Source organism: Falco biarmicus, chromosome 6, assembly GCF_023638135.1.
Source record: "Falco biarmicus isolate bFalBia1 chromosome 6, bFalBia1.pri, whole genome shotgun sequence".
Classification (NCBI taxonomy): domain Eukaryota; kingdom Metazoa; phylum Chordata; class Aves; order Falconiformes; family Falconidae; genus Falco; species Falco biarmicus.
The window spans coordinates 76,181,030-76,206,118 of record NC_079293.1 but is presented as its reverse complement, the minus strand read 5'-3'; the positions used below and the strand labels follow the sequence as shown (position 1 = coordinate 76,206,118).

Sequence of the window (25,089 nt, the reverse complement as noted above, 5' to 3'; positions counted from 1 at the left end):
ACAGGGTCTGGTGTAGCCAGGATATGACCTGCTTTAAGCTGGGATTGAAAGGATCTGTGTCTTCCTCTTGAGAAGGAACGAGACCACCTGTGTCACCAGGGTTGGTACCAAATTTCAGTGTTTTCTATGGAGTATTACATTCCTTGCACTGCCCAGTGATTTTATCTTAGTCCATAGAAATCCACATTGTTGTAAATATTAAATCATTTTGAGAGTCGATGCAGCTTGGGTTGATTTTGTAGCTTCAATGCTGGAGAATTTATATTAATATACAATAAAAAACAAATATCTGCAGTCAAATCTGTAGCAACTAGAGAATCTTAGTTTAGCTGGACTCTGTCCCTATCAGGAGCCATATATTATAGGGCTTTCTGAGCATTTTGTAAGCTTTTTTACTTGTTTTTAGAACAATGTTATGGTAGTTAGGTAATAATCTTGGACGAAGAAAATCCAGGTAGTTTGTTTTTCGATGCCAGAAGAGAGGGTACGGTTTTTAGGGCATCCACCTGAGGAAGCCAAAGCTTTCTGAAGAAAAATGCTGGAGAAAAATAGGAGTTTGTTTTATCTAAACACATTTCTTAACAGGCTCTGTCAATGCTGAATTGCCTCCTAAAGGATTTATTAAAGTTAGTCTAATTGTTTAGTTACTGAAGTAGTCGACAAAGGCAGTTTAGGAGGAAATAAACCCTTCTGGTAATTGGACTAAAATATATATGAACGGAGTCAGCAGAAATTTGAAGTATGACACACCAAATGGTTTACATGTTCTGGCACCATGTCAAAAGCAACAGATTCTCACAGCAGCTCTTAAACTGGACAGGTAAATACTTTTCCTTTCCTCTAAAGCCGGTGAGAAGGAATAGCCTGAAATTAGACTCACACTCAGGTCTGCACCAAGGAAGCATTTATGTGAAGCCAGCTGAGACAACAAGGAAGAGCCAGGCTGAGCTAGCATAGGAGTAAGCATGCATTTTTTCCCCAGTCCTCTCCTCTCAGTTGTGTTTTTTCCTGTGGACACCTTTGCCAATTTTTTTCTGTCACAGTTTTTCCCAAGTGGTTATAGTTCTACCAGAGGAGCCTGCAAAATCACTGGTCTTCCCTGGATCTACAGATGCCACATGGTTGTGACCTGCCGGTCTAGTTGGAAACAGAGAAAATCACGGAGAAAATCTGTGTGGGTTTTAGTCACAAATGTGCTTTGTAGTAAGACGACTTCCTTAACTGCACTGTTCTGTGATGGCACCTCTCCATCTTGCTGCCTCCTGTGCTCCAGCTAATGCATTCAGCCACTGTCTGTTCTGGGCCAAACTCATCATCTGTACTGTAATCGAAAGGAGATCAAGAATATGGGGTCTCCTATGAACCTGTGATGTTGCACTTCAGGAGGAGATAGCTGATCTCTGTGCTTTCAGGATTCAAGTAGGAGGAATCTCTAGCTATTTCAGCTAATGGGACCAGTCACTTCTCTGAAGTGTTTTGCGACTACTAACCTTAATGTACTTCTTAAACTTCTCCTTTTGACCCAATGCAGAAAATTTCGGAGTGTTTAACTGCCTGCCAGTATCTCCACTATTCAGTCTCCTGCTTTTCAGCCAGGACCCTTATGCTCTGCAGATCCCTCACCTCCCAGCCAAGCCTGCTGCCATTAGTTAGCCTCACTATAGCTAGCTTCCACACAAGGCTTTTGAGGCTGCAGATGATAATGAAGACCTGTCCCTGCAACAGTACGATCTAGACCGCTGGGGTGGGATTCATCTCATCCAGCTCTAGAAGCTAGGGGTCTACTTCAGAGCTGTTCTCCTTGTGCTGCCTTTAGAGGTAACAGAGGCACGTCAGGTTTGCATTTCATCTTTTCTTGCAGCAGATGTCTGGGAGAGGCTGGATGAGCAGTGAAGTTAAATGACTGCCTTGGCATCACCAAGACTTGAAAAAAAAGTATCATGTGAGTTAAGTCATTCACTATTCTATATCTCTTTGAGGACAGGGTTGAGGAAAACAACTGTTTCAGGAAGAGAGGTAAGGGGGAACTGTAAGGATAGAAATGCTGCTATCTCTATAGCACTATGTGTCTCGGATAACTTTTTGGGCGGTAAGGCCAGCTGGTTTAGCTCTGGTTGGTATAGCAGAATCTATATAAAAAGCTGAACACATATATAAAGCAAAGCCTTTTGAACCACTGTGACATATTCCAAGCTGCTGGTAATGAAGGGCCCTTGGCATTACTAACCTTTCAGCCATGTCAAGGCTTTTCTGGAGGACAATGCTAGTTGGTCTAAGACAAAATAGTAAGTCTAAGATTATAAAGGTAGAGAAAATCACATCAGTGTTCAAGCCTGTATTCTGGCTCTCTGTAACCTATCAATATAGATAGGCATGGAAAAAAAGAATGGGTGGAAAGCATTTGGAGGAAGATCTAGAAAAAGGTATAAAGCAAAGAACAGATTCAGGTCATGCCATGGAGACAGCATTTACTCTTCCTGCTGTAGGATGCCATTGGTGATTGACCAGCAGTGTATACATACCCTCTAAAATACACAGGGAGTGTGTTAAACTGCAATGGACACATGTAAGGAAGGCCTGCCTGAGCTGGCTCATGCTTGTTGGAAACTGCAGCACAAAGTCACCAAGAGGAAAACTGACTCCCAACTGATTCATCTTCTCATCAGTGTGTTGTTACCTTTGGAGCCTTCTTGATGGTGTCTCTCTGTGGTCTGTAGGAATGATTAAAATGTGCTGTGTTTCCTCTGTGAGAAGCAATGGAAAATTGCACCTTTCCACTTCTTCAGCTGCTTGGTTAATTGCAACAAGCTTCATAGCTTTGATGTGTAGACACATCACCTATTCCTGCCCTAGATCTGAGGGCTATTTTTAGAATGCAGTGCAGTTGTTAATGTGTTTCCCAGTTGCACAGTCACACAACACCTCTTCACCAGCATGAATACTACACATACCATATGTATTCCATATATATGAAATATCCAGGTAATGCTGCACAACTGCTATTTTGTCTTCAAAACATGCCTGCTGCAGAATTGAGCTCATACACTCACCTCCACGTGACACACTGCTGGAAACAGTGGCACGAAAAAGATTTGCTTTTCATATGGAACAATACATTTTACACAGTAATAGAATGATTTGGGTTGGAAGGGACCTTTAAAGATCACCTAGTTCCAACCCTCTTATTATGGACAGGAACATCCTGATGGAAATTTTTTATGGTTGTTGTGGTTTAGCCTCGGTAAGGAGCTAAACCCCACACAGCCACTTACTGGCTCCCCCTCAGTAGGATGGGGGAGAGAATTGGAAGAATAAAAGTGCAAAAGTTCATGAGTTGACATAAAGACAGTTGAATAGGCATAGCAAAAGCTGCCTGAACAAGCAAGGCAAAATAAAGAATTTATTCACTATTTCCCATCGGCAGGCAGGTGTTCAGCCGTTCCTGGAAAAGCAGGGCTCCGTCACATGTAATGGTGACTTGGGAAGACAAACACCATCACTCCAAATGTCCTCCCTCTTCCTTCTTTCCCCAGCTGTTATTGCTGAGCATGATGTTGTATGGTCTGGAATATCCCTTGGGCAGGTTGGGCTCAGCTGTCCTGGCTGTGTCCCCTCCCCGCCCGTTGTGCCCCCCAGCCTGCTCACTGGTGGGGGGAGAGGCACAGAACGCTTTGGCACTGTGTCAGCACTGCTCAGCAACAGCTTAAACACCAGTGTGTTATCAACACTGTTTTGGTCACAGATCCGAAATACAGCCCCATACAACCTACCATGAAGAAAATTAATTCTCTTCCAGCCAGAACCAATATATATAATGGCAAACAGCCTCACTGATTGCAAAGACAAGGACCTATAGAAATTGTTTTTAACAGTCTAAAATGATTCCTTCATTTTTCTGTAGCATGTAGAGTACCCACCAGCTTGTGTCAATCTTTGCCAACCCAGAATATGACATAATGCCTCTGTTGGAGAAAAAAATTTGAGTTTCCCGTGAATTGTTCCACAACATTACCAGTTTCTCTCCCTTCTCCTCATTAAAGACTGTCAATATGACCAAACTGGCTGTAGATGGCTGAAGTCATTCAGGACGGATCCCACCCCCCATGTTGATATTCCTGATGCTTTAATGGGTAAGCTCATTTGCTTTGGTTGACGCAGGAGCTGCGGGATACCTCTGGGCTAACAGGTGTGTTCAGTGCCTAACATGTGCAATCTTGTTTCTTATTAATTGGTAATGGGTGGACTGGTTGGCAGTTACAGCTCATTAGGTGATGTGTTAACTTGAATGGCCTTGTTATTTATTGTTAGTTCCTTAAATGCAGCAAAAGGGTAACCTATGTTTTGTGTATCACCTCCTGGCAGGACAAGCCTCCTGCCACCGCCCACTAACAGCAAAGCAGGTCCGATGCTGCGGTTCATAAAGTGAAATAAGACAGCTTGGGCTCAAGGGAGATGCTTTATGCAGAAGATGAGATCAGGCTCAGACATCGAGCTGCTCGGGGCGATGTATTATTAAATACTATCTACTGATATGCTACTTTTGTAGAACCTGATTAATGACATCCTACTTTATTATTCCTTATCTTTTATCTTCGCCTTGTTTCACAGATGTAGCTGGCAGTACACGGCACTAACCAAAGACCCGTGGCACTCATTAGATGGTGGCTGCTCCTCACAAGTGCCACCAGGCATGTAGTTCCTATTTACAATTTTGCTAACGATGCTGGTTAACATGTTGCTGTGTTGCTGTTCAAGCAACCTAAACAACATGGTCTTGTCAGTCTTGAACTGACTTATCTTTTACTTATCATTTTCTTTGACACAATCCTCTGATAAGCTGAGAGATAAATACACGACAGACTCCGCAATGCATTCCCCCGGCGCTAAAAATCTTAGCAGTAACACTGCAGAGGGGTTTCATTTAACAAGTGCTTCTTTTGACCTGCTTTCTGTTTTGTTAGAGTGTTGCAGCTGCAGATCTTAAGGCACATTTAAACTAGAAACAAATTCTTGTTTAGCCATTCCCCATGCCTCAGGAAGTTTTCTGTCTTTGTGTGGATGTGGGTGTTTAATGCTAGCAGCTCAGGACAGGTGCAGGATACAGACAAGTCAAACACAGCCAGTTGCTTAAGGTCCTGTTTTGGATTAGCTTTGATGCTGTGATTAGAGGAGAGGAGTGATCCCCTCTAAGAAAAAAACGACTGGCGGAATAATTTTCTGCTGGGTTAGCATGCTGATTTACCTCAGCAAGGGTTAATTAAGCACCAGGACATTTTTGTTGAAGACAGCTCAAACCATCTTCATTACTCACTATGCACCAGATGTGGATTTGGTGAGGAGGGAGAATCAGGGGTGGGTTAGGGAAATGCAGCTCCTTGTTAGTACTGGCTCACCTGGTGGTAATGGTGTGAGTCTGTTGTGTGACCGAGCGGTCAGTCTTCCCTTCCGCCTGAGGCTGTGCCTGATCCTGGGGGCAACGCAGAGCTCTTGCATAGGCTACAAACCCCATGCAGGTCAGGGGGTAAATACCAGGGCAGCTGCACTCTGTGGAGCAGTGAAGGCTGCTGGTACTACCTGAGCTATAGCCAAGGATAAAATCAGTTCCAAAAAAACCCATTTAGAGCCACGTGGTGTTCAGTTATTAAATTAATAACAGCATGGATAGCCTGTAGAGATAGTAACACATCAGTAACTGAGCCATGGTGTCACTGGAGGCAAGCACATGGGATTCCCCACACCTTGCCTGGTGCTGTTTCCCATTCCTAAAGCCGGCTGGGTGACTAGTTCAGTTAAAACTCACGGTACTAAGACACAAACAGTGTTCTTGTTGGTATACCATCATAAGAGTATGGCTTGGTTTATTTTATTTCAGTGGCACAGAGGAAGCTTGCTAATGATGCTGAACTAAATTGTGATAATATGCCCAACCCCTCTTTAATTCGGGACATTTTTAACACTTGTCTGCACATTGGCAAGGCTTTGCTGAAATATAAAGAGTGGAAAATTTGGAAGAAAACCTGTGATAGATGCACTGGCTTTCAATCCATACTTAATATTACAGATTGCCTGTCACTGCAAGTCCATTCAGCTCCATGTCCTCATCCTAGCTAATTTAAATGGGAAAACGACTGATCTAATGAAGTGGAAGTGAGTAAGATGCAGCTTTCTTGATGCACTATCCTTTTTCTATATTTTTCCAGGTCAGAAAGGTAGGATTTTCAGTGACACCAAACCCCTCACCAGTCTAAGCCGGGCAAGGGGTTCCAACCTCTGCCAGTCAGTCTCACAAGAAACTTTTCCCAATGTCAGCTTCCTGGGAAGCAGCTAACAAAAAAGCTTGTATTTCATACGTTTTTGAAAAAAAACCCTCTACAAAGTTTTTCCCCTTCTATTAAAAAATGGCACTGAGAAATGAAACCTTTCCAAGTGCATGTCTATCTGATGTCAGTAGCAGAGAGGGATTGCTCCTTTGTAGCTGCTGCACTTACACCTTTGTGCTCTTTAACCCATGGCTAAGAGGTGCTCAGTGCCTTTTCCTGATCTCTAGCCCACACAGTACCTTGGTTAAGAATAAACCTCCTGAAAGACCCTGAACAAGACCAAACTAGACAGAAAAAAATTCCTCAAGTCATGGTCTCGAAGCAAGCCTGTAGGTTTATGAACTATGGCTCATAAATTTTGACCTTGTACGGAGGTCGTGGAAGGCCTCATCAATGGGAATAGTGGTCACCAGGCAGAATGAACCATGACTGACATGGAAATATTTTCACCAATACAAAAGTCAAAAGGACAAAGTCCCCCCAAAATAACACAAAAAAAGTCTCGGTTCTGAGCATGCAGGTACCTGAATCCAGTTATCCCAGGATAAGCTAGAGCTGGCAATGAATGGCTACCCACTGTGACTCCTCAAGTGTCTGCTCTTTCTCCACACACAGTAAAAAATAGGAGGTGATACATCCCTTTTTCATCATGCCTTTTGTTACCTCATGTTTATTACAGAATAAGAGCATATACATGGGCAGTTATTACAGAGCACTTCATGTCTCAAGACTCTTGCAATAGGTTTCCTCTACTTTTATTTGCGCAGGTCTTTACTCACACTGAGAATCACCTTTATTTGTGAGTATTAGATGTCATGAGAAATAGCTTTCAAAAAGCAGACTCACTACGTAATGAGATCGTTTCCGTGTAGTATTTTCAACCATCTTCCAGAACTGACACAGCTGAACATTTGTATTTAAGTCTTTAGATGATACTTGCTTTCCATCAGATTGCTTTAAACTGCTGTTTAAAGGGCCTTCTTTGCTGTAGATTATGAAACTGATTTTTAGAGTATGGACATACAGAAAATGAAGACCAGCTCTGATCTGTATACATTTGGTGTACTCACCCTTGTAGCAAAGGGTGTGTTAAGGGAAAGGTAACCTAGTTCGACGCTTGACCCAGAGGGTGCTACAGAAACTCCTGCCTGCTGTCCAGAGAACCATTATGCCTTAACTAGGTGGGACAAACATTGCAACCAAGCAAAGAATATACGTTCTATATGCAAGATACAGAGATAAATTATTTGCAAAATTTATTAGTACAGCTGCCTGAGGCAGAATGGGGTTAAGCACCTAATTTTCACACCCTTATGTGTGTGAACTGAACTGATCCTGCTTTCAGGTGGAAGCAAGAGTCCCATGCATAGGGGTGTACGTGTTGGTAAGTGTCCCCAGAATGAAGTGTGGTGCATAGGGTGGAGGAGCACAAGCAGCTCTGGAAACGCCAGGGAATTATTTCAGTGCAGCACTGTGACTACATCCCGACTGTTTCACTTACTCATTTTTCTTTACTGCTGAGGACTGTGGGATTAAAGGCACTGGTTTGTACAGTGCTGGGGTTTTCTTGCAGCAGCAGGACTGCGTTCTTTTAAGAAATGTTGGATGTGTCCCTCTCTCTGAGTTGCATCACAGACTGAGTTAACAGTAGATCAGCTGCACAGCTGTCAGCAACGGTGCCCCAGTCCTGGGGAAGCTGAAGGACTCACATCACCATTGTGCTTTGTGCGTCTTCTACGTTGGAGAACTGGGCACTGACATCCGCAGCCAATCCACTCTCCTTAGGAAGTGTTTAATCCCTCTTCATGGCCACAGGGAGACCCAAATTACATTTCCAGAAAATTTAGATGCTAAATGGCTTTCTCTCTGCTTAGGTGGGAGTGGGTGTATGAAAGGTAAAGAGGAAGTGGTTTGATGCACAGTGAAAGACTGTGGTTTTGCTGAGCGATCTTTACCCGTCACGGTTGGAGTGACAGAGCCCTGCCTTGTCTAGCAGCCAGGAAGGTCGCAGAAGAATAGACAGGAAAATCTTCCTACCTAATGATGACAGCTGGTCTGTACCATAGCCCAGCCCCAGGTGGACAAAGCTCAGCTGTTGAGGCACTCTCTTATCTTCCTCATACTTGGGATTTATCACCAGGTGTTTCTGTTAGAGCACACAGCTGATTTTCCCCTTTCTTTGCAGTTGGCTGTTCAGACATGAAGACCTCAGTGTTTTCAAAGAAAGTGCTGGGATAAGATGCTGCTTTCACTCGTGCAAAAAGCTGGAGTGAGCTCAAAGTCACCTCCCACCAAAATGGGGCAATCTTCACCCAAACCAGCTCCTGCAGTTGAGGTGAGCCTGCTGGACCAATTCCCACCCACAGTCCTGCCTTCCTTATCCTTTCCTTTTAATTTTTTCCCTTCACAGCTCATCTACTTAATAAGGACTACAAGCACATCAACTTATTGTGGGTTAGGAGGGACCGTGCCAATAGCTGAAGTGGGGAAAGAGATGAAAGAAGAGAAAAAGGGAGCTCAGCCATCTCTTCTAAATACACTCCTGGGACGAAGCTGATTTGAAGCCATCTGATAGTTCCCCACTGCTGCTGCGGGAGATTCTGTTCCTTTCTGTGTCTTCATGTCTCAGTAGCAGCCAGACTGTGGATAGTTTTTTGTCAGGTTAGGAAATGGAATCAACTCAGTAAGGAGGAAACACAGTGGTGGCACTGGAGATGATCTTCTTCTTCCAACAGTGGTAACCTCTGTAAGCCACCCCAGGTAACTTTGCTTCCATGGTGCTGTCAGAACAGCATTAACAGCAAAACTTATGGAAAAATTGACATAAATTGTTTGTCACGGCACTACTGCTAAATGATAAGCTTTGCAAACTATGGCCAAAACATATTATAGGCAGAATAATAACTATACTTATAGCAATGGACATTCCCTGCCACTGACAGCTGAAAAATTAAAAGGTTTATTCTTGACATATTAGTGAGGGGTTGGTCTGTGGACAGGCCGAGACTCAGATTAAAGGACTCCTGCAGAGAGCTCTGGGACAAATACAGCTGCTTAAATCCAGATGTATGGCCCTAACTGCCTCTGATAGCTCTCTGCCATGCCAAGGGAAATCTGTAACCCTTACACATGCCACAGCACAGAGGGAGTGGGAGGATTAAAACCTTGTTTCGTGTTAAATTTAAAGAAGCCACTCCTTCATCAGTCTTTTGTTGCAATTTACATCTAATTTGGAGACACTCATCTCTTGTGTAAGGCACTGTGCAGGCAGCCTGGATGCCAAACAGATGATTGTGGATGCCACGGCTGGATTTCGGGGTGGAAAATGTCAGGTTCTGCAGCATTTCTTGGATCAGCTGAGGGCACAGATGATCTCTGGTCCTCGTAAGATCTGAATACACCTATTGTATTCTTTTACAACTGCAAAAGGATAAAGCAATAAACTACAAATATGCAAAACTAGCTGTAGATTATTTCTGTTTTCTTTAAAGGTTGTCTTATCTTTCTTACCTGTCCAGCAAGCTGATGTAGCAGAGCAAGTCGACAGACATAAGTCAGAAGATCCATCCAAAAATGGCATGGAAAGAGGTGAACAATGTTCATCACTTTGTTGTACAACACTGGTCTAAAGGCTTATCTGTGGCTAACTGTTACAGACAAAATTAATGAGGATTATCCCCATACAAGTGGACAAGACACCTGTCTGCCCAACAGGACTGATAGTTGAAGTACAAAAGTCCCAGTTTTTTTAAGGCCATTATGAAGTCCATTATATTTTTTATGCCATCATTACTCTTGCAGAACTGAATAAAAACATGCCTGATGCAGACTGTGAAAAGTCTGGTACTAGATACAGCATAGTATGTAGCGGGTGATGACTCAGCCTCAGAGGAAATGTGTTTGATGAAAGCAATGTTACGTATGACAGGTTAAAAGTTAGACAAACAGTACGGAAGGATGAACAGCACTGAGAGGAATTAACTGGATGGGAGCACCTCCACCACCCCCACCACCCCAACCCCCCATATATTTTGTTGTTTTGTGTAAACTTACAATTCCAACTAATTTCTCTGTATTTATATAATTATGTGAGAGAAGATTAAGCCAAACGTATGTGCTTCTGCAAAAATGCAGGAAAACAAATATACTAAAAAACAATGCATTCATTCAATGTAGCAATCAAACTTGTGTGAAAGGTTTAAATTCAACTTCATTATGGTCCTATACTCCCAATCTTTGTATGTTCACTGCACCCTCTCTCTTTTTAGTTGTCATCCAGTTAGTTTTAGCTCAGGAATGGGAAGTTTTATCTACCATGCAATTTCAGCTACTTGTGACATGCATTTCAAAAAGTCAAGCTGTATTTCCTTTCAATGCTTAGGACTTTCTTTAGGACTGTATTTGAATTCTACGTGATTTTCCACATTTTGATCAATGAATTCATATAAGTTTACATAGCAGGATATTGAAGTGATTGCAGAGCCGACATTTCTTGGCTTCCTCAAATGTTAATAACTTATGTATAGTGTGAAAAAGGGAAAAAGAATTGATAGTTACATTAAAAATGTAACTGTCAGTAAGTTACATTAATAAGTGGACAGGATGTTAAATTTCATTAGCATATTTTAAAACATTAATATTTGTCAACTGTATTATCTAATGATGATGCCTTTTGCAGTAAGTACATTCTTGCCTTTGTGATACACGTCAGGCAGAACTTTGGTGAAAGCTGTCAGGCAGATTAAAGAAATAGAGCTCCCTTTTCAAATATCAAGAAAGAACTGCAAGAAATTCACTGGACATATCATCAAAAGTCAGTTTTCAACAGTTTAATTTCATTTGTGAGATTTGTTGGTTTGTGTTGCCCACTTTCCGAGTTATCCTTGTATTAAGGCCACGTGATTGTCTGGTTGCTAGCTCTGTCTTTTAAAATGTGGAGTTTGGTCCTTGGATGTTATATGGATATAAATAAATAAAAAGATGCAAGCAAAAAGAAGCAAAAAAAAAAAAAGCCTATTCATGTGAAGATAGTCTTGAAGAAAGACAACATGGAGTTGTTTTTCTCCTGCTGTTGATTACATGTATACAATTTGGAGGTTATAATAGGTCTCACCAAGCTTTGAAATGCATTGCCATTTATTCACTATTTACTTCTCTTATAAAGCCTATTGGATGTACAGGTGCATTGTTAAATGGTATTGTCCTGCCGTTTAAAACATTCACTGGTTTAAGGAAAGGTAGCTTTGTGTTGAGGGATGTTATTTAAAAACTAGAGATCCTTCTTGTAGTTACTTTGCTCAGGTGGATGTGCATTCTGTTTCTTTCAGCTCCTTTTCACAGAGAAGAAATTTTATTGTAAAACATGTTGAATACCTTCTCCTTGAACTTTGGGAAAGAGTTTTTGCCTCATGCAGCCAGGACAAAGCCTAAGTCAAAAGCAATGCATGGTTTCAGGAGGGATTTTTCAAACCCACCACACATAACAAGACTTCAAAATTTTTCCATCCTCACTACTGAAACGTTGTAGCACTTCAAAGTGTTAAATCAATCAAGGCTCTAGGCACACATTTAAAAGCCTACTTTTTTTGTGTGTTTGTTTTTGCTTTGCAGGTTGCAATAACATTTCTTCAGATTCTGAAAACTAAGTGAATTAAGGCTCACGGCATGAGAGAGGTATAAAATGCATCTGTCTTACAGCTTTCAGAAGGCTTCATACATCCTAGGAATATCCAGAAGTTTCATAACTATTGATAACTTTAAAGTTTCTCTTTTAGCACTAAAAGGATGTCATGACTATCGGATAGCAAATCTGGGGAAAGAGCAAACTCATTTCTGCCTGCCACAGGATTTTTCCACCTACCTTTAAAAGACAATATTTTTCAAATATCAAGAGGCAGGATACTGCCTTAGCTGAACTGCGCATATCAGCAGGTTTTGCTGTTCTTGTTACACCATTGCACAAGTGAAAGAATTCTTGCAGTTTAGACAAATCTAAACTGATTTGTGGTCAGGCAGTTTGACTACTTAGGCTCATGCCGACTGAATTCTTTCCTTTCCTTTCCTTTCCTTTCCTTTCCTTTCCTTTCCTTTCCTTTCCTTTCCTTTCCTTTCCTTTCCTTTCCTTTCCTTTCCTTTCCTTTCCTTTCCTTTCCTTTCCTTTCCTTTCCTTTCCTTTCCTTTCCTTTCCTTTCCTTTCCTTTCCTTTCCTTCCCTTTCCTCTCCTTTCCTCTCCTTTCCTCTCCTTTCCTCTCCTTTCCTCTCCTTTCCTCTCCTTTCCTCTCCTTTCCTCTCCTTTCCTCTCCTTTCCTTTCCGTGTACTTTTCCACATGAACCAGGGGCCCATGATATGGGACATACTTTAGGTACCGTCCTAGAGCAGCCAGCTGTCGGAAGGGAGCTCCATCAGAAGTAGGTGAGAAGGAGAAATGGGAAATGACCCCTTTCTATGGGTTTTCCCATGGCAGCTCCTTGTGCCCTCTGGATCCTTGGTAAAGGCAGGAAGGGTTTCAAGAGTTCTACCTTGAAAAGTGAAACCACCCAGGACAGGACATACTAGGAGAAATGCACACTCTGATGTGGAGACTCCAGTGACCACAAGGAGCTATCAGGGACAAGGCTTGCTGTCTTGCAATATGTTACAAAGCATACAGTATAACGGCTTTTAAATCTTTTACCAGCACTGCCTGGTTGCAACATGACCGCTGGGTACCAGAGTCAGTCACTAAACTTCTCTCATGCCCTAGAAACCAGTAGCTGGACCTCACATAAAGCAGTGGTCATAGTTATCTTCCTTCCAAAATATGCTTAAATAAAAAAAGGTTGTTGTTGGAGGTCTGCCTTTTACCAGTTTGCTTTGTAGGGGAAGAATGTGTTGGGGGAATAGGAGACTGGCACAATGCCAGTCTGCAGAACAGCCAACATTTATGAAGAAGGTACTGTAAGCCCCAAGTTAAATGTTATTTGGGATGGGTGAGGGAAACACTCTGTGTTCCACTTATCGAAGGTATGTCCCTTTGGAGAGAAGAATAATATAAAATTCCTTGAAGCAAACAGGACCAGGTTAATGTTTCTGTGGCACAGCACAGGACATCTTGGGGTTCCTGCTCTAAGGGTTGTTTATACCATTATAAATCTATTGATTGTTATTACCTCCCCATATCTTGCATCTCCTAAGTACCAGTTATCCATTTTATACTAAACTGCAATGGATTAAAATCCCTGCATATTTCTTAGCACAGAATCATCTCTTCATGTTTCTTGGAAGTAATCTGGGAACCTAGAACTTGTTTTTGTCCAAGAAAATGACCTAAATATGCTTGTGGCAAGGATCTGACCCACCTTTACCCAAGAAAAATGTTCAGTGAGGGCTTTCCATCCATTGGCAAAAGCTGTCTTCAGCTGTGATTGTAACTTGTGGCTGGCAAAGGTCACGGACATGACATGCAAGAGCTGTGCAATTAGCTCTGGATGGTGGTACTGGCCGCCTGTGCAGACATCTAACCACATTGCCAGATGCCTTTGTGTCGGCCCCCTGCACAGGAGATGTGTGTGTTCAGCAGCTTGTATGTGCCATGTCTTATTATTTTCATCTGAACTGCATCTCCCTAGTTTGCAAATGTCTTCCGCAGCTTTGTCGAACATACTACCAAAGCCAAAACAACATCCACTCGCCTGAGTCACTCACTGAAGAAAGTTTGGTTTGGCAAGATCAGCTCAGGACAAATCCATTATGGTATTTTCTACTCTACTGATTAAAAAATGTCAGGTAAACAATTTGCTCCACTGTCTTCCTGGATATCTAAATCAGACTTATTGACCTTTAGTTCCCTGTGTCCTCATGGATAAGATAGATGTGTGAGGGCTAATTTTGACTTCATTACATTACTTCTTTCCTCTTGTGTGTGACTGAGAAATTAATTCTTGAGGTATGGTTTATGACAGCAGGGAAGAGATTTCTAGACCCATGGACTTTTACAGGAGTGGGGGTAACAGGTCTACCCATTTCCTTAATGGTAACTTTGGAAGAGCTATTGCATCATCATTCTTACCTGGACCTCTGCTATTTACTTAAGAGTGCAGTAAGCCACATCCCAGTACTCACATCTATGTCCTGGCATTGCTTAATTTACTAGTAAGGATATACTCAAATGAGAAGGCTGTATATCAGGGAGGGAAAAAGTGGTGGAGATGAATGAGAAAAAAATAACCCCAACAATATGCACTTTGAATAGTGAATCCAGGCTTTTGTACTTAATGCTCATCTTTCATACTAGAAGCAATGCCACTGAAATGAATGATTTAGAAATGTGTGTTGAAATTGCCAATGAACTGAATGAGTCAGAAATGTGTGCTGAAGTTATTTTGTGCCAAAGACTCTGGGACTGAGAATTTTAATTATGACAGCAGCTTCCTTACTAAAAGAGGACTGGAATGCGAAACCATTGCCAGGTGAGACTAAAATAACATTTAGTCCCACTACTGACTTCACAGAAGAACACCTGCTTCCCAAAGGTCACAGAAGTGGATACCGCATGTTGTTTATGCTAAAGTTCATTTCTGTCTGAAAGAGTCTGAAGGAACTGTATTTGCCTAGGAAATCTTCAGTTTCTCATATGGACTGTTTCTGCGTATCCTGCTAATGAATCAGGCTCCCTTCAAGACCTAATGCTAATAAAGTCACAAAGTTGGTGAAAGTTTAGTGAACTGTATTTCATGGTGATAAGAAAGAATGAAAATCACAGTGAAGTGGTCAGTGAAAAATGTGTAACTAAATGATTGATAGAGCAAACCCAGATATTTAAGAAATAATTTTGCAAGACTTGTGTTAAAAGTAAAGTTCTGAAATGCAAATACCTCTCCCCTTAGCTATGTTTTAGTATGAATTAAGCCCTTTTCTCAGTCAGTTGTTCTTCATTAGAAGGCAGATTTGGTTACCTGTATTTATGCTAAGTGCAATCTTATACTACCGGCAAAATTATTAATTTAAATTAAATTTAAATTAAATTGAGGCAGGGTTGAGTCTATTTTTGGGAAAAAAGTCACTGAGGAGATGGATGTCCAGGAAGGGAAAAGCTGCACCTTTTATCTTATTTCAGTTTTGCATTGGCAGGAAGCAGGGCAGTGAACTTGATGAAGCTATGGGAAATCCAGGAGACTATGCCAAGGTAGTTGGAATAAACGTCTTCAAACTTTCAAAGCTTGGCTGAAAAATAATTGAAACACAATATTAATATTAAATGGGAATTGAAAATGCACAATGTTTCCTTTCAGAATATTTTTTTCATCAGTATTTCTTTTCTCTCAAATTTTTTTCCTCTTTGTTGCCATTTACTCCATAGCAGCATCCAAAACCTTTGATCACCCAGACAAAAATCTCTAACTCTTTCAAAGAGATTTCTCACTGAATTTGCAAGGTGGTCTGAAGGTTTATTCCTTTATTCAACAGCCTGTTATGACAATTAGGTTAATTCCGTAACAGAAGATTGAAAGTAAATCTTGCATTATGAGACTCAGCCCATATGCTTTTCTGTTAGAATTCTTAAAATTCAGATTTGCTACTTGGTCTTATCAGGTGTGTTGCTACTTCTACTTGATCAGTCACCTTTGTTTAATGGAAGAAGAAATAAAAAAGATAAAAGAGTCCCCTCCTTCCCTGGCATATCCTAGATTCAAAGATGACAATTGCCTCTCCTGGTATGGCTCATATTTTGTGCTACCATTAGTATAAACATACACTTGACCTCACTTGCAGCCAACGTGTCTTCTTACACTAGGAAGTATTCATGAGAGTTTCCATATGGAAACCCAGACATTATCATCTTTGATGAAGATATCTAGGGCATATCTTGATCCATGAATTGGAGGGTATCAGCATCCCAATGCACACTAACCACTGTCTAACATTTGCCCACACTTAGCACAGATTCCTTCTTTAGTTTCACTCCACAAGTCATCCCACCTAGGTAAAGCACCTAGCACAGTGAAGCATGGGTCTGTAATAGCACTTTTGGCCCTGTATTTGAACAAATAATTTCACAACTTTTCCAATTGCATAAACAGATCGGTATTTTTAAAAGCATCAACTTTACCCAAGTCACAAAAAAAATGTTTAAAACTTACTGCATAATCCATTGTCACAAGCATCAGGGCAATCACCACAGGGTTCTCCTTCTTTGTAGGGTGTCGGGATTGAACTTCGTATATTCCCCCTGAAACATCAACATTACCAACATAAACTATAATGTCACTATAACATGTCTGAGAATAATATATAGATGCATACCTATAGTAATTTACACTCAGTCTTTGGCTATATGTGAACTTTTATATATATGTGTGGGATTTCTCTGGAAAGGTTAGGGCGGGGGGGGGGGGATATGACAGGATTTGCAGGGGGGATTTGCAGGGGGTGCTTCTGTAAGAACCCACCAGAAGCTGCCCCTGTTTCAGACAGAGCCAGTGCCAGCCAGCTCCAGGTTGGACCTGCTGCTGCCCAAAGATGAGCCCATCAGCTCTGAAGCCACCAAGATGAGTGCAGAAGAAGGCAGGAGGTGTTCCAGGTGCCGGAGCAGAGATTCCCTGATTCCCTGACAGCCCATGGTGAGGACCATGGTGAGGCAGGCTGTGCCTCTCAGCCTGTGGAGCAGATATCCACCCTTAAGCCCATGGAGGATCCCATGCAGGATCCATGCTGCCTGAAGGAGGCTGTGACCCCATGGAGAGCCTGTGCTGGAGCAGGCTCCCAGCAGGACCTGTGACCTGGTGGGGGACCCACACTAGAGCAGTCTGTTCCTGGAGGGCTGCACCCCATGGAAAGAACCCACGGTGGAGCAGTTCATGAGCAGCAGCTGGTGGGAAGGACACACACTGAAGTTTGTTAAGGACTGTCTCCCATGGGTGGAACCCCATTCTGGAGCGGAAGAAGAACATGAGGAGGAAGGAACGGTGCAGACAAGGTACAATGAACGGACAGCAAGCTCCATCCCCATCCCCCTGTACTGCCCGGGGGGAGGAAGGTGAGAAACTCTGAGTGAAGTTAAGCTTGGGAAGAAGGGAGGGGTGGGCATAAGGTGGGCTTAGATTTTTTTTTCTCATTATCCTGATCTGTTTGATTGATAATAAATTAAGTTTATTTCCTCAAGTCGAGCCTGTTTTGCCTGTGAGAGTAAATAGTAAGTGACCTCCCTGTCCTTACCTTGACCCACGAGCTTTTTGTCATATATTTTCTCCCTATCTTCTTGGGGAGGGAGAGTGATCAAGTGGCCACTGGCAGTCAGCCAAGGTCAACCCACCACAACATATTGCCATGTGAATGTGAATATGAAAGTAAATTTTAGGTAGTTTATGAAATCATCACTCTGCCTCAAAATTCCCACTCAACCTTTTAGGTTTTAGTATTATTTATAGTCACAACTGTACTGTACACATTGATATGCCTTTCTGAACCAAGATTTTAAGTAGAACATGGAAAATATTTTGATTTATTACTATGAAAATCAGGATTTTTAAGCAAATGGTATTTAATCTGAAAATCAGTGTCACTTGCATGTGGTTTATGCTTTTGTTTCTTTGACAATTCTTTTGATGAGTATGTTTCTGTTGTCTCATATTCCTAATACATTCTTCAGACCTGTTCCTCAGCTATGGGTGATGTGTACTATTACAAATTTCACCATCTCCTGACTAATTTTGATAATGTAAAAAGAAGTTCCAGAATAAGAATTTATACGTACATGGGACAGTATTGGCAGACATAGAAGTATTTGTATCTACTGTTGGGACAGTAAGCGACAGCACATCCAATTTGGTAAGAATTGTACCAAACCACCTGTAGATATAAGAAAAAGAATCATGGGAGAATGAAAAATACTCATTTAAAAATCATTAAAGTACAATATGCATTACAGAAACATTTGCAACCAAGTTAAGGCACTTTATTTACACTTTAAAGTAAAATGCAAGTCCCACCTTGCTAGAAAAAAGTTTTTTCCCCCTGTTTTCACCTCTGATCCAAGGAACATTTAGGATATAATGATAATAATTTATCACACAATTATAAAACATTTGAGTTAAACTGTTTCAATTATGTATGTTTTCATTCCATTAAAAACTGTTGAAGAAGATGTAGGAATCATCATATAAAATTTTGCATCCTGTATTTTGTGCAGGTGAACAGAGGAGATTATCATAAACCATTATCCAACTGGAAACTCTCTGAGTCAATGGAAAGCTGAAGATTGTAACAAACCTATTTATATTTTCTCCCTGATAGTTAAACAACCCTATTCTTCCAGTGCCTGAGCAGCTGTCAGATGTTAAACAAGCAAATAAATTTCTTCCCTTTGTTTCTTCCTGAAGTTTTGTAATATCAGTATCTTTACTCTCTACTCTGTAAGGACACTTAGCCTATTGTTTTCATTTTAATTCTGTTACTTTGAAAGTTTTCATCTTTTGTCAGAATAACTCTCATGTCTCGATTGTACTTGTTCCCTTTAAAGATAATCAGAGGGTAAAAGTTGCTTAGCTCAGATATAGATATTTATTTATTCAGCCTGAAATATAAAAAAGCTGCATCTACCTGAGTGTAATGGCCGATGACAGCACCTGGTGTTTTTGCTCCAGTTCCGTATTTGAAATCTTCCTTCTCATCATACCAGGACTGAATAACATCTGGCCATGAGAAAGGGGCAGATGACATGAAGAGATTTTCACCACACTGTGTAGCTGAAAAAAGAAAGGTATCGAGAAATACATAAAAGATACACTTGTGAGAAAAAGACAGTAAAATGTGGTATGTTTTCCATGGAAGTCCTCATCCTAGGTTGGACAGCAGAGTGGTTTTGTTCCCAGTTCAGGGACATCACCTTTTGTCAATACTGAAGTTGTCACTGGACAAGTTTGCAGCATGGCCAGCCTGTTTGGCTGGTAGTCTGTTTGTTGCCATACCCTCTGCATCTCTGTAGCTACACCTGCATACTTGCACCACAGATTCATGACTGTAATTTTGCTCTTTAGAAGTTAGCAACCTAGTAATTATTCAGGTCACAGCTCAGTAGTCTTGGGAAAATCCAAATAATTCAAAGCTTACTTCTGGTACACAAGAAGGTGTCTACACTGTCTTCACTTACTGTTTTATCCCGGTCCAACCCTACTGTGTACACATTAGTTCTCACCTGGGATTCAGCTCAGCAAGAAGCAGAGGATTTGGCTTTTAGGCAGACAGTATGGGGACTGAAGGACAGTCCACATCTTTGTACAGCATAGACAGAAGTCAGTCAACAACACATCAGGCACTGATCGTGGCTATTTTTAACATAGCATAGCTGTAATTTCAATATCCAGTGACTGAAGTGTTTATATGAGTCTCCGAGATAGTTATAGGTTGCAAGCTGCCGGGGGACTTAAAACCTATGAGTCTTAGAAATTATGCTTAGTACCACCAGCTGGTTTTGGACCTTCACCCTTTTCCCATTCCTTCCCAGACAGTTTCATCCAGCACATGCAAGATGGTTTCTGCAGCTAACTGGGTCTTGATTCTCTTCTTTCTGATGGATATTTTGAGAGAATGTGCTTTCTCACTATGATTTTTTTTTCCCCCACCTACTGAAGAAAATGGGATACATCTATGTAAAACTGATACAATTGGGATGAGAATGGGATTAAACTTTTCTTACTTACTGGACAAATTTATATCTAGATTTTTGCCATTGTCTCATGCACCAACAAAATCACATTGAATATAAATGGCATCTCAAAGAAACCCCACCAAACCCCAACAACTGAACCAGTCACATCAGTGACATGTATGACATCATTCAGTTAGCACTCATGCTTCACTTACTGGTTCTCCTCATGCTAGCGGGACTGTGACTTAAAGTACATTGATTGGCCCATTCTTGGGCATTCGTTGCAGCTGGAGGACACCATGCCTTAATGAAAAAAGAAAATAGAAGTAATTCAGATGTGTACTAATTAATAACCCCTCCTGAAGGAAAATTTTGAAATTATGCTTCAAATCAGAAAAAAAAAATAAAAATCCTTTTCTTCCCCTTTTTGGGGGGGCAGGGAAAGTAGGAACAAAATCACTATGCACCCAAGAGAATAGAAACTGTAAAGACTGATGAATAATGCATAAGAAAGAAATGCACCATGCCATGGCTTCTCCTTTTCTTTTTCCTCCAGAAGAAAAAGACATTATTGTTCATACACCAGAGAAGTTTCCAGACTTTTTTTTCCACCTACCCAGTTTTAAGTTTCTCTTGGTGCTGGCCACGCTCAACCCTTAGGAAATGTCTGGAGAGTGAATTTGAGGCTACATAAAATAATGTGGCCTTGCATACAGTCCTGTATCTCTCAGAGTCCTTTACACATTAAAAATATATTTACAGCATGCAACTTACCATCTTCAACATGTTGCTAGCAGTTGGTTTCACTCCTCTCCTGAGGGCATTATGTCTGTCAACAATCAGCTTTTGCTGATCTGCTTTGCTAGTTGACAAAGCATCCAGACCTTCAGGTTCCTAAATTGCAAGAACATGTTATATTTCTTTTTAATTTGAATGTAACTAAATCCTGTATCCTGTCTAGGAAATATTAAAATACCAAGATGCTGCTATCAGCCAAAGAGAGAATCCTCGTGGTGGAGGAGGTACTGTGAGATGCTTTATCTCCTAAGCGTCGCTAGGGGTGCTTCTATGTGAAGTAGCACTTTCAGCGGTTTCACAGTGTAGAGGTTAACACTAATAACACTAGCTCCTGTGTCATATCTGCCAACCTTCTGTGATGGCTGAGATATCCTGGAATGCCTCGTGTGCCTGTAGACTCTTAAATTTAGGCAACTGAATCAGACTGATTTTACTATTATCATAATTTCCTTCATGAGATTTTGAGGAAACAGGATCTAAGAATCATCTGAAGACATGAATGTGCTTAACTTGTGTTCCCCTTCTTCAGTATTTTAAACATGCCTATCAATGTTTTTTATTCTAGGAACCTGTTGTTTAATCACAAGATCATAACAGACCTCTTGTGGTACTTCATCAGGACATCCCACTGAACAAAAAAAGTGCAACTGTTTTTCATGCCATAGATTTTCTTCCACTCCTGCCAAAACTGACAGCATTTTCCAAACTTTTGTTGTGTTTTCTCATTAAAACACATCCATGTGAAGAACTGAGCCTTCTCTTTATGACCATTCTCACTAGTCTTCTAGACTGAAGTATGGAGAGCAGAAATTGAGTAATTAAGGGGAAAATGTAATCAAGCCTTTGGTCACAGTAGTTTTTCTGAAGTAGAAGTAGCAAACTTCAAACTTCACACTAAGTATGGGTTGGGAGGAACTACTTTAAGTGTGTGTTGAGTATGTTAGTTCATTTAACTGTTTGAGGGAAATCGGTGATACATGTGGAGAGGATGGGACTGTGCACAAATGGAGAGGCACATAGCTCAAGGATCTGTCGGACTAGAAAGGGAGAGTAGTAGGCAAGTGCTGCCTGTAAAACTGTGGGGAATTAGTAGGAAGGGAGATCCAGATTACTGGATGTGTCTATGGAAGCTTCTGGAAAACATAGCTATCTCTGACCTAACTCATAAGTAACACTGAGTCTAGAGACAGTTTAGTGTGCAAGTGTGGAACCAATCTACTGCTTTGAAGTTAAACAAACTTCAAGGATAAATGCTTTCCAGATCCTAGACATCTACTCAGACTCTTTCTGCATGTGATCGGTGCACAGGGGAAAACCAATATTCAGTTAGACCACAAGTGCCTCGGGTCCCACCCCCATTTTCCGAGTACAAATTGTGGATCCTACCTCTCCAATGGACGGAGGCAGCACAGCTGCGAGACACAGAAATACCACTGGCAGAATCATCTCTGAAAAGAGGAGAGGGAGGATTTCATTTATTTTTTTGTGAAGCTTTCGATTCTCTGAATATATAATGCCTCTTTCTCCTGTGTATTTCCTGGTTGTTTCTTGAGTAGCAAAGTAATGTTTACTTTCTTTCCTCCTTCTCTCCTCCTCCCATTTTTAGTAGTAAAAAAATAAAATTCATTCCCCCTCTGCATTTCCAAGTTTCTATGAATCAACTGCTTTGTACATCTCATGCTCCCTGCTGTAATCCTGTCCAAATACCTTTACCTGCATTCACAGTACAGAAGGACATTCATGCTTCCCTTCCTCTAGGAAACCTTCTGCTCCTTCCCACCCTGTGGAATGGCTGGGGAGGGATGCTGCTTTTAGCTTGTTTGTGTCTGTGTTAGTCTGACGCTTCCGCTACTCCCTGTTGCTGGCTTTGACTGGACTGCATTGGTTAAAAGGGAATTAGACACTCAGCCCAGATGCAGACCTCTACACTTAGGTGTCCGAGTCAGGATTCAAAACCCTTAACAATCAGCACAGCAGAGCCTTGCACGAGCTGAAGCAGAACTGCCTGGACCAGAAATGGACCAGTGCTGGCTTCCTGGGAAAGACTTGTTTCAGAAAGCTTTTCTGGTTTTTATTTTTTCAAAGACAGCTCTTAATTATATTACAGGTAGCGTGAAAGAACAGCAGAAATGAGAGCCTTCTCTCATGGAAGAAGCAAGCACCAGAGGCTGGACTCTAAGGCTCTGCTTGCTCAGGAGGCTCCAAGCCCCATACCATCCCACTGCAATGATCCGGGAGGTCACGTAAGTCACTTCAGTGTTCAGGTGTCTGATTGCAATCAGTCATAGGAGTTATGTTCATCTGGTTTCTCCTTAGTTACCTTGGGCAGGCAAGCAGGTGACTAGGGGGAAATTTACTTATTTTGGCATTTTTCCCAGCTTCCCACTCCCAGGGAATTTATGGGCACATTACCGCAGAGATATATTATTAGCCTAAGTTACTTGTTTTTGAGGGACTGCTGGTTTTAGTTTTAATTTATTCTTGGGGAAATGCCAATAGGCTTTGCTGATCTTTTCATATTCAGCAAAGCCACTTTACCTCGAGGCAACCAGCTTATATAAAACACAAGGTGCTCCGGCTCGTGGAGAACGTGTGGGTAAGAAAAACTCTGCTTTTTCAAATGGTACAGCAAGGCCCATTTTCCTCACTCGCTTGCTCACATTGCTTTGGGCAACCCACAGTCCCCAGCCTGTAGGCAGGGACACGGCTACAACCCTACTAAAGAGCTAAGCCCGTTGAAGTGGGCTGTGGCTGTGGGCAGCTGTTGCTTAGAGGCCAAAAACTGGGCAAACTGGCCACATCGGTACAATTAAACTCTCACAGCCTTCAAAATAGGGTGGCTTATTCTAAGCACTTGTAGTTGAGGAAAGACCTAGTTGATCCAGGAGAAAAACACACTGGTAATTAACAGTAGAAGTCATTGATTTCCTTTTCTTAGTATTACGTTGCATCACTTAAGTTTAATTTTGACATCACCTATGCCTCCTTGGAGTACTTTATGGTCACAGAAGTCTTTTCTTACTAACTTTTCTACCACTAATTTCTCAGAGATGTTACAAAACTTCACAGCGTGTATGACCTAGGTGTTTAGCAATATAAGATTATACTCCAAATAGCATGAAAAAATCTTAATTTCTAACTAGAAAGTACGTAGAGGTGGTGGTTTATTTTTTTTAGCTGTACCCAAGTTGCAAGCAAAAATACGTCTTTTGAGTGCAAAATGTGATGATATGCAAATAGAAAACAACCTTTTTTGCACCTGTAACATGTTAAACCAAATTCTTTGTTTTAAAGGAAAAATAACTCTTTATTGAAATTGTGAAGCTTTCTATTTTGGAAACCAAACTGAAAAATCTAACTTAAAGACATGGGCAAAGTATTCATTCACTGTAATATTTTCTATGAATTAACTTAAAATTAAATTTAATTGGTAATGTAATACATGATATAAGTTTCAAAATGCCATTGGAATGCTTTTTAAGACCCAGTGGGTTTCCTGCTCAAAGATATTAACATACTTTTGGCAATTCCACTGATTTCAACCAAATGCTTATGGTTTATGAGATGTAAATTTAATTGCTCTGCATTAATTTCTAGGCACTGGTCCTAAAATCAGTCTCTCTGTCCCCCTCCCCTGTTCCCCCTCAATCAACATAAATCAGGACACGTGCCAAGTCATACTGACTTTCCTGCAACTCCATCTGTGTACAGGGATCTGCCACTGAAAGATGGTGCTTTAGCATCCCTAGTTTGTATGAGTTTAGCAAACTTGTGTGAATATGTTTTTCCCATCTCTCCTCCTAAAAACAGATAAAAAAAGGTGTATCCTAAATTATTCATACAATTGAGTATCTATTACAAAAGAACATCCCTGTTATTGTTATCCTTGAAAAAGACCTAAAGGGGAATAATACAAAGTGTCATTGCACTTCTATAGCATTGTTGCACAATGTCCTTTTTATCAGCCCCCTTGCACAAGAGTGGGAAGTTGCACAAGGTGGTAATTTCCCCACTCTGAAAATAGGTGGTGATAGCTACATACAGCAACAGAATATACTGAACTGAATATATATCCAATTCAATATGTTCTGTCTGTCTCTGTCTCTTTCTCTATGTACATATAATCTGCCAAGATACTACTTTCTTGCATACAGGCAGCTTTTTATCTGTTTTTGATTGTTCATCAATTTTCTCTCCCTTTTTTCATCTTGTGTTACACCACTGCCTATGTAATCCTTATTTTTCACTGAATAAAATCCTCCTTCTGTGACTGTCTTAATTTGTTCAAGAAGTCTTTTGACACTAGGTTGAATTTTAATACATGAAAAAAATTGCAATACTTAAAC

General features: G+C 41.1%; 1 protein-coding gene and 1 long non-coding RNA gene across 2 annotated transcripts in view; one reads left to right on the top strand and one right to left on the bottom strand.

Moving 5' to 3' along the window:
- Window positions 1–7,650: 7,650 nt before the first annotated feature.
- LOC130151182 (uncharacterized) overlaps window positions 7,651–25,089 on the top strand; it is a 17,615-nt gene continuing 176 nt past the window's right edge. The window contains exons 1-5 of the long non-coding RNA XR_008822527.1: window positions 7,651–9,908; window positions 11,931–14,085; window positions 15,416–15,484; window positions 16,770–17,335; window positions 22,851–22,986. This is a non-coding gene — a long non-coding RNA (uncharacterized LOC130151182). The remainder of the gene's footprint in view (window positions 9,909–11,930; window positions 14,086–15,415; window positions 15,485–16,769; window positions 17,336–22,850; window positions 22,987–25,089) is intronic.
- LOC130151180 (cysteine-rich venom protein TEL1-like) overlaps window positions 15,407–25,089 on the bottom strand; it is an 18,546-nt gene continuing 8,863 nt past the window's right edge. The window contains exons 2-8 of the mRNA XM_056343053.1: window positions 22,130–22,191; window positions 20,720–20,839; window positions 20,161–20,248; window positions 18,898–19,043; window positions 18,053–18,147; window positions 16,440–16,528; window positions 15,407–15,522 (exon numbers count right to left, since the gene is read on the bottom strand). Of these exons, the coding sequence (XP_056199028.1) occupies window positions 15,512–15,522; window positions 16,440–16,528; window positions 18,053–18,147; window positions 18,898–19,043; window positions 20,161–20,248; window positions 20,720–20,839; window positions 22,130–22,191 (611 nt within the window). The 3' untranslated portion in view covers window positions 15,407–15,511. The remainder of the gene's footprint in view (window positions 15,523–16,439; window positions 16,529–18,052; window positions 18,148–18,897; window positions 19,044–20,160; window positions 20,249–20,719; window positions 20,840–22,129; window positions 22,192–25,089) is intronic.